The 12,745-nt window shown below is 39.0% G+C and overlaps 1 protein-coding gene across 2 annotated transcripts; it reads left to right on the top strand.

The window, feature by feature from the left end:
* The first annotated feature begins 10,648 nt into the window (after window positions 1-10,648).
* Window positions 10,649-11,675, top strand: si:ch211-198c19.1 (uncharacterized protein LOC100151013 homolog). 2 transcript variants are annotated; one of them, XM_067600153.1, is made up of 2 exons: window positions 10,649-10,818; window positions 10,901-11,675. In XM_067600153.1, exons 1-2 carry the CDS (start codon window positions 10,674-10,676, stop codon window positions 11,452-11,454), a joined length of 699 nt encoding a protein of 232 aa, XP_067456254.1. In that variant the 5' UTR covers window positions 10,649-10,673; the 3' UTR covers window positions 11,455-11,675. The 2 variants fall into 2 exon arrangements, with proteins under 2 accessions (XP_067456254.1, XP_067456255.1); XM_067600154.1 differs by having other exon boundaries at window positions 10,982-11,675.
* Window positions 11,676-12,745: the final 1,070 nt, after the last annotated feature.

Here is a 12,745-nt window from a genome sequence, read left to right on the forward strand (position 1 = left end):
AGGTAGAGATATTAGGTATAATGATATTTGTATTGTAAATCATTTGGGATTTTGGTTGCAGTGATATTGTGATACAACTTAAAGTTTGTATTTTTCCTGGTCTTAAAGGCGGCATTACATTTTTTCTTAAGATGTCAAAATGTGTAAAATATTGTTCATCTGAATAATCCAATTCATTATCTCAAACACACTAACCTATCTTTTAATTTGTTTTACAAGGAAACAGAAGAGTTCAAGGCAGGCCTTGACAGGCAAGTGAAGAAAATTGCCATCATCTGAGATTGGTCCACCCCAGAATCTGACCACAAGACAGCAACATTGTGGTCAAGGGAATGAAATCCTGGAGTGAAGGGATATCCCATCTGCTGTACTTTGCTGATGGGCGTCATATATGCTCTGAATCTGAGCTATCCCAAGAAACTTAAATGTACTTTTAAAGTGTTTCAGAAGCTGTTCCTTGAACTTGATGGACTAAAAGCCAGTGCAACTTTTCCACTTGTTCCACAGCACTATCAGATTTTATTTAGATGATGTTGTTGTATTTTGAAGTTCACTGAAGAGGCTACAAAACTGATAGTGTAACAGAAAATGGGGCAGAAGACACCATTTGAAATTGTTTTGTCAACTGTCAAGACAAATTGCACATACAGCTTACTCAAAGCAACTTGACAGAGATTTTTTAACCTTGAGCTAAAAGGTCTTTACTTTATTGTGCAAAAACACAGTTAGACAGCAGAGGTATTGTATACAGCAACAGGCATGAGGTCTGGCAGCACAATGATAGTCCCGTAGACCACATCAAGAACCAGCTTGCCACGCATGTAGGAGATAATGATTACAATAATATTAGCAAGTCACTCTGCAGTGATGACAGTGAAACAAGATAAGACTTGGGAAGGTAAAAAATCCATCCGACATACTGAGCATATCTAGACTTATTAAAAGAATGTTAAGTTCAGTTCAGTTAAGCTGTGCTTGCAATTGAGACTACTTCAAGAGAGAAAGACAGACCCATATGTGGGTCTCTGTAAAGTTGAGTATTCACTTCTATTGTAATTTGTCAACCACAATGCATGCATTTAAACCTTGTACTTGCTTCTGTTTTAGAATCAGTAATAGTTCTTGTTTATGGTACATTATTTCTTTTTGTTCGTTGGCAGAGAGTAACTGAACAAGGATAAAACCGATCTCCAATATCAACATATCCAGGGGTGAAACTGGAACATGGATGTATTATAAAGGCTGGATACTGGGCAGAAAATGGCTTCCATTCAGTCCAATAAGAATTACTCACCTGGCACATACTCCAAAAAAAGTTTCTAGCTTCCGGGTTTGCTTCTGCATTGTGTGGCCCACTGAATATGTGCAATGGTGTTTCCCCCACTGGCCTTGCCCACAAGTTCCAGCTCAGCCCATAGACTTTACACTGTGATGACGTCACATATTAAAACCTCAATGGATCAAAAATTCATAATAGAGAGAGTCATGATGGACCTTGTTTGCAGTTCAAGGTGTCCTGTCAACAGTTTTGCAATGATGGTCTATGGGGAAAATGCTTTTTGGGCTGCAGGCATGGATGTATGAAGAGAACTGGATACAGCATCGGACGAAGGGCCCCATTCATTCCTATGAAAGTTGCTCAGTGGCGTATGAAGCCGAAAAACTTAAACTTTCAACAACTTTTGCTGCATAGCTTGCACACCTGTGGGGCCCATGGAGCAAGCACACTAGTGAATTCCGCCGGCTAAGCCATCTACCTCTGGTTTAGCCATCTGGCTATCTTGAATGAGAATAAAACAACTGAATCATGCGGCTCTTCTAAACTTTCAAAACGTGATCAGACCAAGTGGATCAAATTCTGATAGTGAGACGAGTCATTTCATGGGTGTTGTGACAATAGCATCACATGATGTAATTACACGGTTTAGCCGCTATGTCAAATTTGCTTCAAAGCCTGGCGCTATTCCTGTATAATTCATAGAAATGTTAGAACATTTAGCATCCTATCTGCTTAATAACAGTAGGAGCACATTCATGTATGAGCCTCATCATGTGCATTGATATTAAACACTTTGGCTTCATTATTGGGGCTGCCACGTGATGCAGGTTTAATGGGAGTCCATTTTGTGGGGGGAAAAACATAGTGTAAATCAAGTGTGCAGGGTAATTTCAGAAGTGGCTGTGGGAGCAGGCTGACACTGCAGTAAGGGGATGAGGTATAGAGCAAGCCCTGGGGTGCCTGGCAGCTCCTCAATAGAAGTGTCAGACTGGCTTACAGGGAAGGTTTTACTGCCAGTCTGACTCAGTCAATGTCGACGCTCCGTCGAGGAAGCACAAAAAGCACAGATGTTCTTACGTCTGCCAAAAGTGTGACAATGACAATGAAAGTCTCTCTCTCATGCACACACAAACACACTTATACATCACTACCTGTGTGACGACTTTTTACTTACTACATTCATAAGCCATCACCCAAAGTAAACCTAGTCCTCTCTATATACTCATCATAGATTTACATACATATAATACGGTTCTCATTAACACCTCAAATCCCACACCTGGTGACTTGAGCACAGGAATGACAGAAATGAGTTAGCTAAATATAATTGTCAGTGATTTGAAACCTTCTTAAAATGTATCTGGAGTTTTTGTCACAGCAATAAGCACTTAAGCTCAAACTTGCAGAAGTACAGGCTTCTTCAAAGCTAGATAGCTCATGCACAAGTCTTTTTTAGCTTGCCCCATCTATCAGCATTTTATGATAATTATGCACAAGTCTGTGAGCTCTGTGAGGCTGTACTTAAATTTTGCAAACATTTGCTATTTAGCACTAACTATAAAGTACAGCTGAGGCTGATAAGAATGTAATCAGTTTTGCAGGTATTTAACCTAATATTACCGGTATATTTTTAAGTATTGGACAAATAATTCTTCGACCTGATGATGGTTCTGTATGGGAAGTAAAGGGATCATGAAAGATGTTACTCATCCCGAGGAAGGCATTGATTTCTGTACTACTAAACACTCTAGGTACTAGAGGAAGTCAGGTGATCCCTAAATTCATTAGAATACATCATCTGAGAACCATGAATGTCTGCACAAGATTTTGTACCAATTCATCTTGTAGATGCTGAGATATTTCACAGGTTAAGTGAAAAATTTTCATTTTCACTACCTGTGGACCATGAATGTCTGCACTAAATTTCATGGCAATCCATTAAATATTTGAGACATTTCAGGCTGAACCTAAGTGGTGGACAGTATCCAACCGCCTGACAGACATTGCCTTTCCTAGAGCCATGCCACCAGCAAGGCTAAAAATAGAAAACATAATAATACATTGCATGGACTTGGATATAACCAATTAATTCACTTGCTTGCAATTGCTTGTCATTTTCATAAATAATCAATCATTTAATGGAACTGATTACTTACAATAATCTGCTTAGAGTGGTGATCAAAATGGAATTGCAATTAACCTTAAACTTTTAGTTGTGTGTCTTTAACCTTCCACATTACTAAAGGCTTTGCTAGTGTTCATCCAGTCTCATTTCCTAGCCCTGAGACATTTTATGATATGATATTTTCTGGTTTCATTTTACTCATCTGCAGCTGCAGTAAAAAGAATCTGCCTCTGTGGTCCATGGTGTCAATCAGCGTTAAAGTTACAGTCCTTAAAGCCCCTGACAATGTGGTTTAAAATTGAATTATGCATTATGCATCTCTCTATATCAGTTAAAGTTTGGGAAAAACAGTTTAAAGTCACAGTACAGTAAGTAATCCTTCAAATCTGATTGGATCTCTCAACAGAGGGTGTTGTTTAGCAAATATGGTCAACACGGAGCTGCGGAGAGATAGGGAGCGGGGACTGTTGGCCTGCACACACACCTCCCTCCCCTACACTGTTAGATCAGGGGGAAGAGGACAAGAGAGAGATGAATAAATTAGACCACAACCACATTCTTTAGAAGAGTAAACAAAATTTTTGCTCACTAACATCTAAACACACACCTCCTACTATGATATTGCTCTGCTAGCTACTACCCACCAACAGTGAAGTGCAGTTTTACACAATGGGTGAGGTTATAGTCAGATTTCATTGACAGTGCTGGCAGCATACACACAAAGACCCACAACTGTCAGATTTTGATGTTGCTAACTTGGTGTATGGAAATACATGACATCACCTTTTTTCAAATGAGCCCTGCCAGAATACCAGGGACGAAGGATTGCTAAGGATTAATGAGCATTAGGATTGCAAACCCAACGCAATTTGAGCTAGCTAACATCATACTAGCCAAGAGTTAAGACAAATAAAAACAGGGCCTAGGTCCCTAAGTAACAAAGCCATTTAGTCTCCAAGATCTGAAATTCTCTTTACCAGATAAAAAATAAGGATGTGAAAGCAGCAACAGTGTAGTATTTCTTGCTCTTACTTGGCTCATGGCTGCATCATCAGGTGTGGAATTCAGACTGGTGAACAGAGCCATGTATCAGCTGTCATGAAACACTAGGGTACTTGGCTAGTGACCAAAAAAACATCCACATCAAATTCTTTTCTTCACTTCTTCTTTCAGAGAATGATTTGTTCAAACAATCTGTGTATGCAGACACTTTGTCTTTTTGTAATGTTTGTTCACAGGGAAATGCATCAATGATATCATTAACAGCATTATGATTTGGATTATTCATTCACTCATCAGGAGTCATTTAGACATTTTTATCTTAAATTGCTTCAGTCTGAAAATGATTGCCTTTCAAAGTAAGACTACAGCTGATTAAAGGACAATTCCAGCATGCTCTCAGTTTCAGAAAAGCAAACATTGTTGAGTAATCTTTACAAGTGAAGGCAGAATGGATGAAAATGAGCACACTTTAAATTCAGAGCTTACACTCACCTCACAATAGTACATCAATAAAGCAAGATTATATTTCTCTGATGAGTGAATGTTGGCTACAATGTCAGCTAGACCTTTCTCATTTTAATTTTTAGCTTTTTTATTAGCTTTGATGTATTAAACCAGAAAAAGTTTGAAAAACATTTAGAAAATTCAGGGTGCCTGTGTTAGCAGCACTGCAGTGTTAGCTGCTAGCTAGAACAACCACAGAGAAAGAAAAGTCTTTTTGTTTGTCATGTGTTTTTCATTTTTAGAAATAAAATGCTGCAAAGGTAACTCCAAAATAACCAGCTGGTTGCTGCCATTAACACTTGCTCTTTGCCTCAATGCAGAGTAACATAACCCAGCGTAGCTAGCTACCCAGCTAGGTATGTAGCATGTTAAGCTAAATGAAAGAAGAGGCTGGTTACTATATTGTTCTTATTTACAGCAGCAGTCTGTAGTCAGTTGATTCAGAATTACATGGACATTGTTGTTACTCTAGCAGGAGCTAACTAGGATGAGATTTCAGACTGAGCAGACTAAAGCACAGAAAGTATCACTGGTATGTGGAGTAATATTTGCTTAAATGTGGTAACAGTTTATTATTAACTAGCTTAATAACCATTACAGATTCATGTGTTGAGGTGTTCATTCGGATATTTGTACATGAGAATGCGTGTATTAAAGCCCAGATGAAATGGCACGGAGTATCTAGCCTCTGTATCGTGACGTATTTCCAAGTGAAACAGGCTAGACAGGCAGGAGGACTTTGATTTGAACGTTGAAAAGTAGGTGTGTCATAATGAACCTTAGCTCTGTGCAGCTAAAAGTTGAAGATTGATTGATGAATGGATGTCATGATATTATTGGATAAAACTGGTTGGTCAAGCCTATGTAAGCACAGATCATATTTTATTTTACAGGAAGAAAATATGATTGGATTTTGATATAAGAATAAAAAGAAATAGATTTTTTGTAATTTTTTGGGTATAGGTGCACAATATGAGCAGGGATGTGATCTAAAACAGTTTAAAAGGCATTTTTCTTTTCATTTCAACTTTAAAAGACACTGAGGTTATATTCACATTACATACTGAAGTGGCCAAAATCAGATTTTTTTTGCCTCCTGTGATTTTCTCACAGAAGTGCAAACAAAAAAAAAATCACATTTTTTTCATATCATATCTGGGCCACTTGTATATTTGGTCCTATATCTGATTCATATACAATCTCTGGCTACGCAACAGCTGTCAGAACAGTCGTTATCATTCAGTGTCGGCACCTTAAACATGGAGGAGAGCACCAACAGTGGTGGGAATCAGTGGAGAGACAAGGAAGTTTCACATTTGTTGGACATTTATGGAAAAACTTCTATTCAAGCCAAACTGGAAGGAACTTATCATAAGCCATGTCTTCATAAGCCATGTTTATGATTTGACTGTTGTATAAATGATGTTATTTTTGTCATTCTTGTTGTACGCATGTGTGGCAGTCTTCACACCGGAGCCGGATACATGTCACAAACTGCAACTAACGATAATTTTCATTGTTGGTTTTTCTGTCAATTATTGTCTAATAATCATCATCATAATCAATTAGTGGTTTTGTCTATAAAATGTCCAATAGAGCAATAGTCCACACCCCAAAGATATTCAGTTTATTGTCATAGAGGACTAAAGAAACCAGAAAATATTCACATCTATTAAAATAGTTGGCAACTAATCAATTAATCAAGCAATCATTGCAGCTCTAACGTGAACCATCAACACAAAAAGATTGGATCTGACTAAAATATCGGCACTGAGCATTAAGGCCTGTAATGTCCGTTATATTCTTCTTCAGCAGAGATGTGACGCTATGAAAATGATTGGGGTATTAAATCTCTAAAGTATTGCTTTTCTTCTAACTCCATCTCAATAGTTTTTTTGCCCCTGGGGAGCATTTGAACGTACAACATTCAGACAAACAATTTAAAGAGTCTAGGTCCAGGTGAAATGACAGTGGCTAGTCCTGTATCTCCAGGCAGAGAGCGAGACACATTGGAGAGATACTGTGGTTTCTCTACAGTATGTTCCCTCGCCTCTTCGCACTGACACATTCATTACATTTCTGTAAAAATGTGATAATAGTGTGAAAAGCTAGATATTTTATTCATAAAGTAAACAGCATAAATACTAAGCCTGAAATACTGTACATGCACAAAACAAATGGGGGTCACCTTAGGCTGGCAACTAGACATATTGTACCAGACTGGCGAATTATCAGTATTCACATGAAAACACGAGCTGCTACAATAGTGCAGAGCTGTTATATTACAGAATGTGTAATAGCCCTTGCCTGCCTAATTGTCTAATGTGAGATTAACAACCATGAGACATTAAAAATAATACTAATCAGTGAAATCTTTTATTATGTATGTCATGTCAATGTGTTTTTGAAAGTGGTTAGGATGTTAGGTCCGCAGGCTAAAAGCTCTAGTCAGGCTCTAATTCTGAGCATCCCCACTCTGGCATCAGAAAGGTGTTCACATGAGGAGGCTGAGCCAAGTGCACCTCACAGAGGTGAAGATACTACATGAACATATTATCCCTTATGTAGACAGTAAGTAGACTCACTTTATGTCTCTCACTTTATAGCACTGCTGAGAAACAAAACACACATGGAGGTTATAATGGCTTGACAAGTCTGCCAACAACTCCTTAATTACTGGATTCTGGTTTATGACAATATTTTTAATACTTTTGTCCATCATTTGTGTCAATACTAATGACACTGTCATAACCAAGTAAATTCCTGAGATCTGATATAAATCATGTCCAAAAGCTAAGTTTTAGCAAACCACAGATGGGGTGTGACCTACAATTGGTCAGTCTCCTCCCAAGGGTGTGGGTGCAGTCAAGGCATCACCCAGCATAAGGGCACTATTAGTATATAAAAGAGAGAAGAAACAAGAAAAGAAAGCAAAAAAAGCAAAAAAGCAAAAAAAAAAAAAAAGTGATAGCCTGTAGCTGGGGCTTTTATACAGGTCACCTCTTCCTGGGAAATTTGTTGCTTTAAAACCCGACCAGCACAGTGCTGGTTTGTGTCGGTTGGGTGTGATTTACATTCCATTTTAATGGAAACAGAACACACTCCGTGTTGAAATGACAGCACTGTTTGGCATCAAGCTGCAACTGCCACAGCTTGAGGCTGAAGCCAATACAGAAGTACCTTGAAGTGTGTTATTATTCCCTGTTACTCCTATGAAAGTTGCTCAGTGGCGCATGAAGCCAAAAAATCTGCTTCCTGCTGTAAAGAAATTACCCAGATGTTGCTTATGCTTCTGCATTTTTGGGCCACTTCACTGGCCGAGCCAGCTAATTTCCGGTTGATTCCTGACCCAACTTGAATGGGGATAAAATAATTTGATCATGCGACTCTACTAGACTTTCCAAATGTTGTTGGACTGAATGGATCAAATTCTGATCTGTTTTGCAGGGGTTGTGATGCTCAGATGGTTTGTCCGCCATGTCAAATTGGCTTCACAGCCCACTCTTCCTTCCTTGGGTGTTCCCAGTAAGCTAGCGTCAGCTTGGGTCTGAGGTAGTGGGGCATGTTTCCAGAACATGAAAGGCAACACCCCACAACCGCTAACCAGGCTTCAAAGCAGCTCCACTGCGGACCAATGGGTTCTTTATATATGGTCTGTGTTTGGAATGTATAGAAAATACCACATGTACCAAAAGCATTATAAACAACAGAATAATAGACACCTATTCCACATGGCGTGTAGTGGCTGAATCCAAATAGAGGAAGTACTCTAGTGTTTCTCACAAAAGTTAAAGCTGTGACAAAATGACATGAAGGTTTATCACAGCATCTCTACCACCTGCTGCTGTTATTAATAGCTGATAGAGACACCCCATACCTGCTGCCTTGTATGCTGCCTGCACTCCATTTAAGCAGGTTTCCACACCCCTGCAGCTACATAACAAGTGGAAAACAGAATACACACAGAATAGTCCTACTCGTCGAACACACACACCCCACATCAATACAAAATCTCTTCACACATCACATCACATCAGTTTCAACTACAGTACATTTCAGTTTAACTTTGTTCCCTAGAGTCTGTGCATGTGTTCTGTTGTGTCTACTTTGTCAAAAAAAATACATTGTATCATTTGAACTGTCTTGTTTCATTAACTTAAAAAAACAAATTTTAAGAAACTGTATACAGCCATGAACTGCTGCCATACTTTCCTTTAATTTGGAGGACACAACCAGCATGGCCTTTGCAGCCATCAGTATCCCATAATCCACTGCGTGCTGTTCACTTGTCTTTGGGTCTAATTGTAATTCGCTGTGCGTACCTAACTCCTCAGAGAGCTGGTTGACCCACTGCAACCTGTCAGCCTAGACTGGTGCTGAGGCAACAACAGAAGGCAAAAAGGAAAAAAAAGTGGGCTACACTTGTATGATAATGGCTGCGAGCAAAGACGGTTCTCTAGAGATGGATGTATCACTCCCTCGTGTATTTCAAAGGAGAATGCCTTCGGTGACCACTCTGTTTTTCTACAAGGTGTTATTTAGCTCTTTATGTTTTCCTATTCTTGCAGCAGTGTGTTTAGCAGTCACACTGCACCAAAATGTTCAGATCATTCTTATAAAATGTATAATCAAAGGTGAACATTTTTAGCATTATCCATATTGTGCTTATTAAACTTCTTTATTTGTTATGTTATGTGATTCCCCCACATGCTTCCACAGCCAGGTGCCTCATCCACTTTCTTTTTGTGGCTAACTTTGCATCAGAAACTAGAAATACCCTGCTGTGAATAACAAGCACAGCCGCTTTGGGGTGAGGAGCAGCACCTGGTGATGAAAATCCCGTTTGGGGAAAGAGGTGCAGGTTCAGCCTATTAGCTCTCAGTTCTCCAAAGGCTGCACTATTGTAGGCCGTGTCTTTCAAAAGGAGACAGACCCTGAACAGCTTAGGAATCAGTCTGAGTAACAAAAACTCACCCTGACTAACTCTGCCTGGCTCACACCAACCAGCCAACCAACTACAAATCCCTGAAATTGCATGTAAGAAAATGTGCACAGGTATTTTCACATAAGTTTCTTTTTTATTTTTAAGGATTTTTGGTGTGCAAATCAATATTTTTTTCATGTCAACAGTGGATCAAGTGACTACAAATGATGTGGAAGAGAATTTTCACCAACTCTACAGCTATTCTCAACTCTCGTTTTTTAGCATTCCTCAGCTCATTATTTTGGTTTTATTTTAGTTTTCAGAATCTCTTGTTAACCTTGTTTCTGCAGCAGCAGGGTCCCATTTTCAGTGCACTCACTAAAAACTTACTGTTAATCTAACTGCTGAACATAGTGGAGCACTTAGCAGCTTAAAAGACAAATATTTCTCTCTCTCCTACTATTCTGCTGTTCTGCCGCAGATGTTACTTTCAATTGGGAGTGAAAGCAGAAGTTAAGAAATGCTACCATTTGTGATCATGACCACGATGTCCTCTGAGCCTAAATCTTGACTTGTGCTTACACTCCTGTCACAGTGCAAGCACAGTATCACAGTTTACAACAACATGCAGACTTCCCTATGATCAAGTCTATCCATGGTTTGACACCTCGGCGTTGCAGTGTCAACATTTTGTAAATACTTATTTCACGCTGAGGCTTAACTTGTCTAAATTTAAACCAAACTCTCTGCAGACCCCAGCTGTGCAACAACCACAGCACTTCCTCTTTCATTGCAAATAGAGAATGACAATAGTTTCATCTCTGATCAAAAGTAATAGTATGCTGCTTTCATCTTACGTACAAAAGACGGAGAGAAGTCAACCACGATTCCCAGCAGTTGTGTCATGCCCAGCAGAGAGTAGAGACTTCAGCTACAGTTGCAAGCACATTTGGAGACACCTGTCATTACTTTTCTCCTGTTACGGTAAGCTGTGAAAGAATACACTGTTCTGTATCCACTGTGGTTATGTCATGTAAAGAATTAAGTATTAATATGTTTTTCATAGATATTCTGGACATGGCACATGGCACAGGGATGCACTCTTTGTTTCATCTGACACTGGTGTTGTCCATCATTCTGACCTCAGCTCTGAAGACCCTCGACTCAGATCAAGAGCTGCAGGACAGCGGGTTTGGTCAACCGCCGCCTCACCATGGCATTAAGCTGCTGGTGTGGTATGTTCAGAACTGCGTGGACAACAACATGGTGGCTCTGTGTAATCCCACACAGGGAGAGTATGGATTTCACGAGTTTAAGAACCGAGGGCCCCGGCCTCTGCTTCCAGTGATAAAGGACAAAAAGCAATTCCGGTACTATACCATTGGAAACCTCCACTATCATCATGCTGAGGATCTGCCGTATGAGGTCAAGAAGTACTACAACCGCAGCAACCCAGAGAGTAACGCAGACAGAGTTTTGGTGAGACACAACAACAACAATAAACGCATCACTGAGATCTACGCATCTACACATTATAAGGCAAAAGAGACATACATCATTGGCCCCAATCTTCTTGCCTTTCTTCGACAGCCAACAGCTCTTGTTTGCATAGAAATGTAATGCAAATATCTCTCTCTGACATTTTTTGAACAATCTTGATTGACATATTCATCTGCTGCTTTTCTTTGTAGTCAGAAAAAAAAAAAGTGCCAAACATTTGATGACCTTATTTGAGTATGAGTCAGTAAAGTTTGTGTAGCCCTGCACAGCTTGCTTGTAGAACATAAAGAATGCTTTGGAGAAATGTTTCTTTGACCAATAAAATTAGTGTTCAAATGTGATACTGTGAAATATTTTTGCTCTCCATGTGTATTTATGTTTGTGACTCCACGGCAAAGTTGCCACTGTTGAGTTGTTTCTCTGGTTTCAACAATTCTGGTTTCAACTTGGGTCTCATTTTTTCTGTTTTGGCCATCATTTCTAGTGGTAATGATAACACTGCTCCCAAAGTAATTGTTGAGATTTGGTAACATGGCTACATTGCCACAACAAAGTCTGACGCAGCAACCAAGAACTGCAGTCAGATGATCAGACGGGTTAAACAAACCAAAAAATTATCTAGATTGTCTAAGGTATTTTATTTGAGTTACTCAATTTTCTCTGGAAACGGGCAAGTTATTACAGTTCCAATGAACACTGTATACTGGTACCACCAGAATCAATTATCCGACTAAAATTAAATACCACTTTTCTTGTCCAAAACAGCATATATATCTGTTCTGTAAATCACTTGCCCATGTTCCCCCTTGAGAAAAAAAAAATTAAACTAAAAAGGGAGAAATATATATATATATATATATATACATATATATATGAATATATATACACACATATACATATATATTTATGTATATATGTGTATGTATATATTTTTTGTTTGTTTGTTTGTTTCATGATGTAGTTAGTTTTGTATTAATCTGTAAGAATATCTTTAGTTATCCGTTTACATAGATTGAGACCTTGTTTCCTTGAGACCTTGTACAGCAAATCAAATCTAGCATAAAGCAGTAACATGGTGACATTTTTTTAACAATCTTGATTGACATATTGACATCTGCTGCTTTTCTTCTAGACAGAGCAGACGGTCACACTGAGCCTGATTGCACCCTGCTGCCCAATACAAGAGCCACAGACTCTGAACAACAACCCACATTAGCTTTCCTGCTAATGTCGCCGTCTTATCTAACTTACAAACATGAACACGTCTTGTCCTGCAGCTTAGCTTGTTGAACGAGACACCAAGACAAACATTCACCGGGCAAAAGTGCACCGCTAATTTCAATTAGCAGGCTAATTAGCTGCAGCACATTACAGTTTTTTTACTATTGCTAAAACCCAATTTCTGAAACTA

This window comes from Thunnus thynnus, chromosome 10, assembly GCF_963924715.1.
Source record: "Thunnus thynnus chromosome 10, fThuThy2.1, whole genome shotgun sequence".
Taxonomy (NCBI): Eukaryota; Metazoa; Chordata; class Actinopteri; order Scombriformes; family Scombridae; genus Thunnus; species Thunnus thynnus.

Bases quoted from the DNA above. Each gene is read 5' to 3' on its own strand.
- si:ch211-198c19.1 (XM_067600153.1), top strand. From the start codon at position 10,674: ATGCTGCTTTCATCTTACGTACAAAAGACGGAGAGAAGTCAACCACGA. The intron at 10,819-10,900 runs GTAAGCTGTGAA...TGTTTTTCATAG, and splicing joins ATTACTTTTCTCCTGTTACG to ATATTCTGGACATGGCACAT.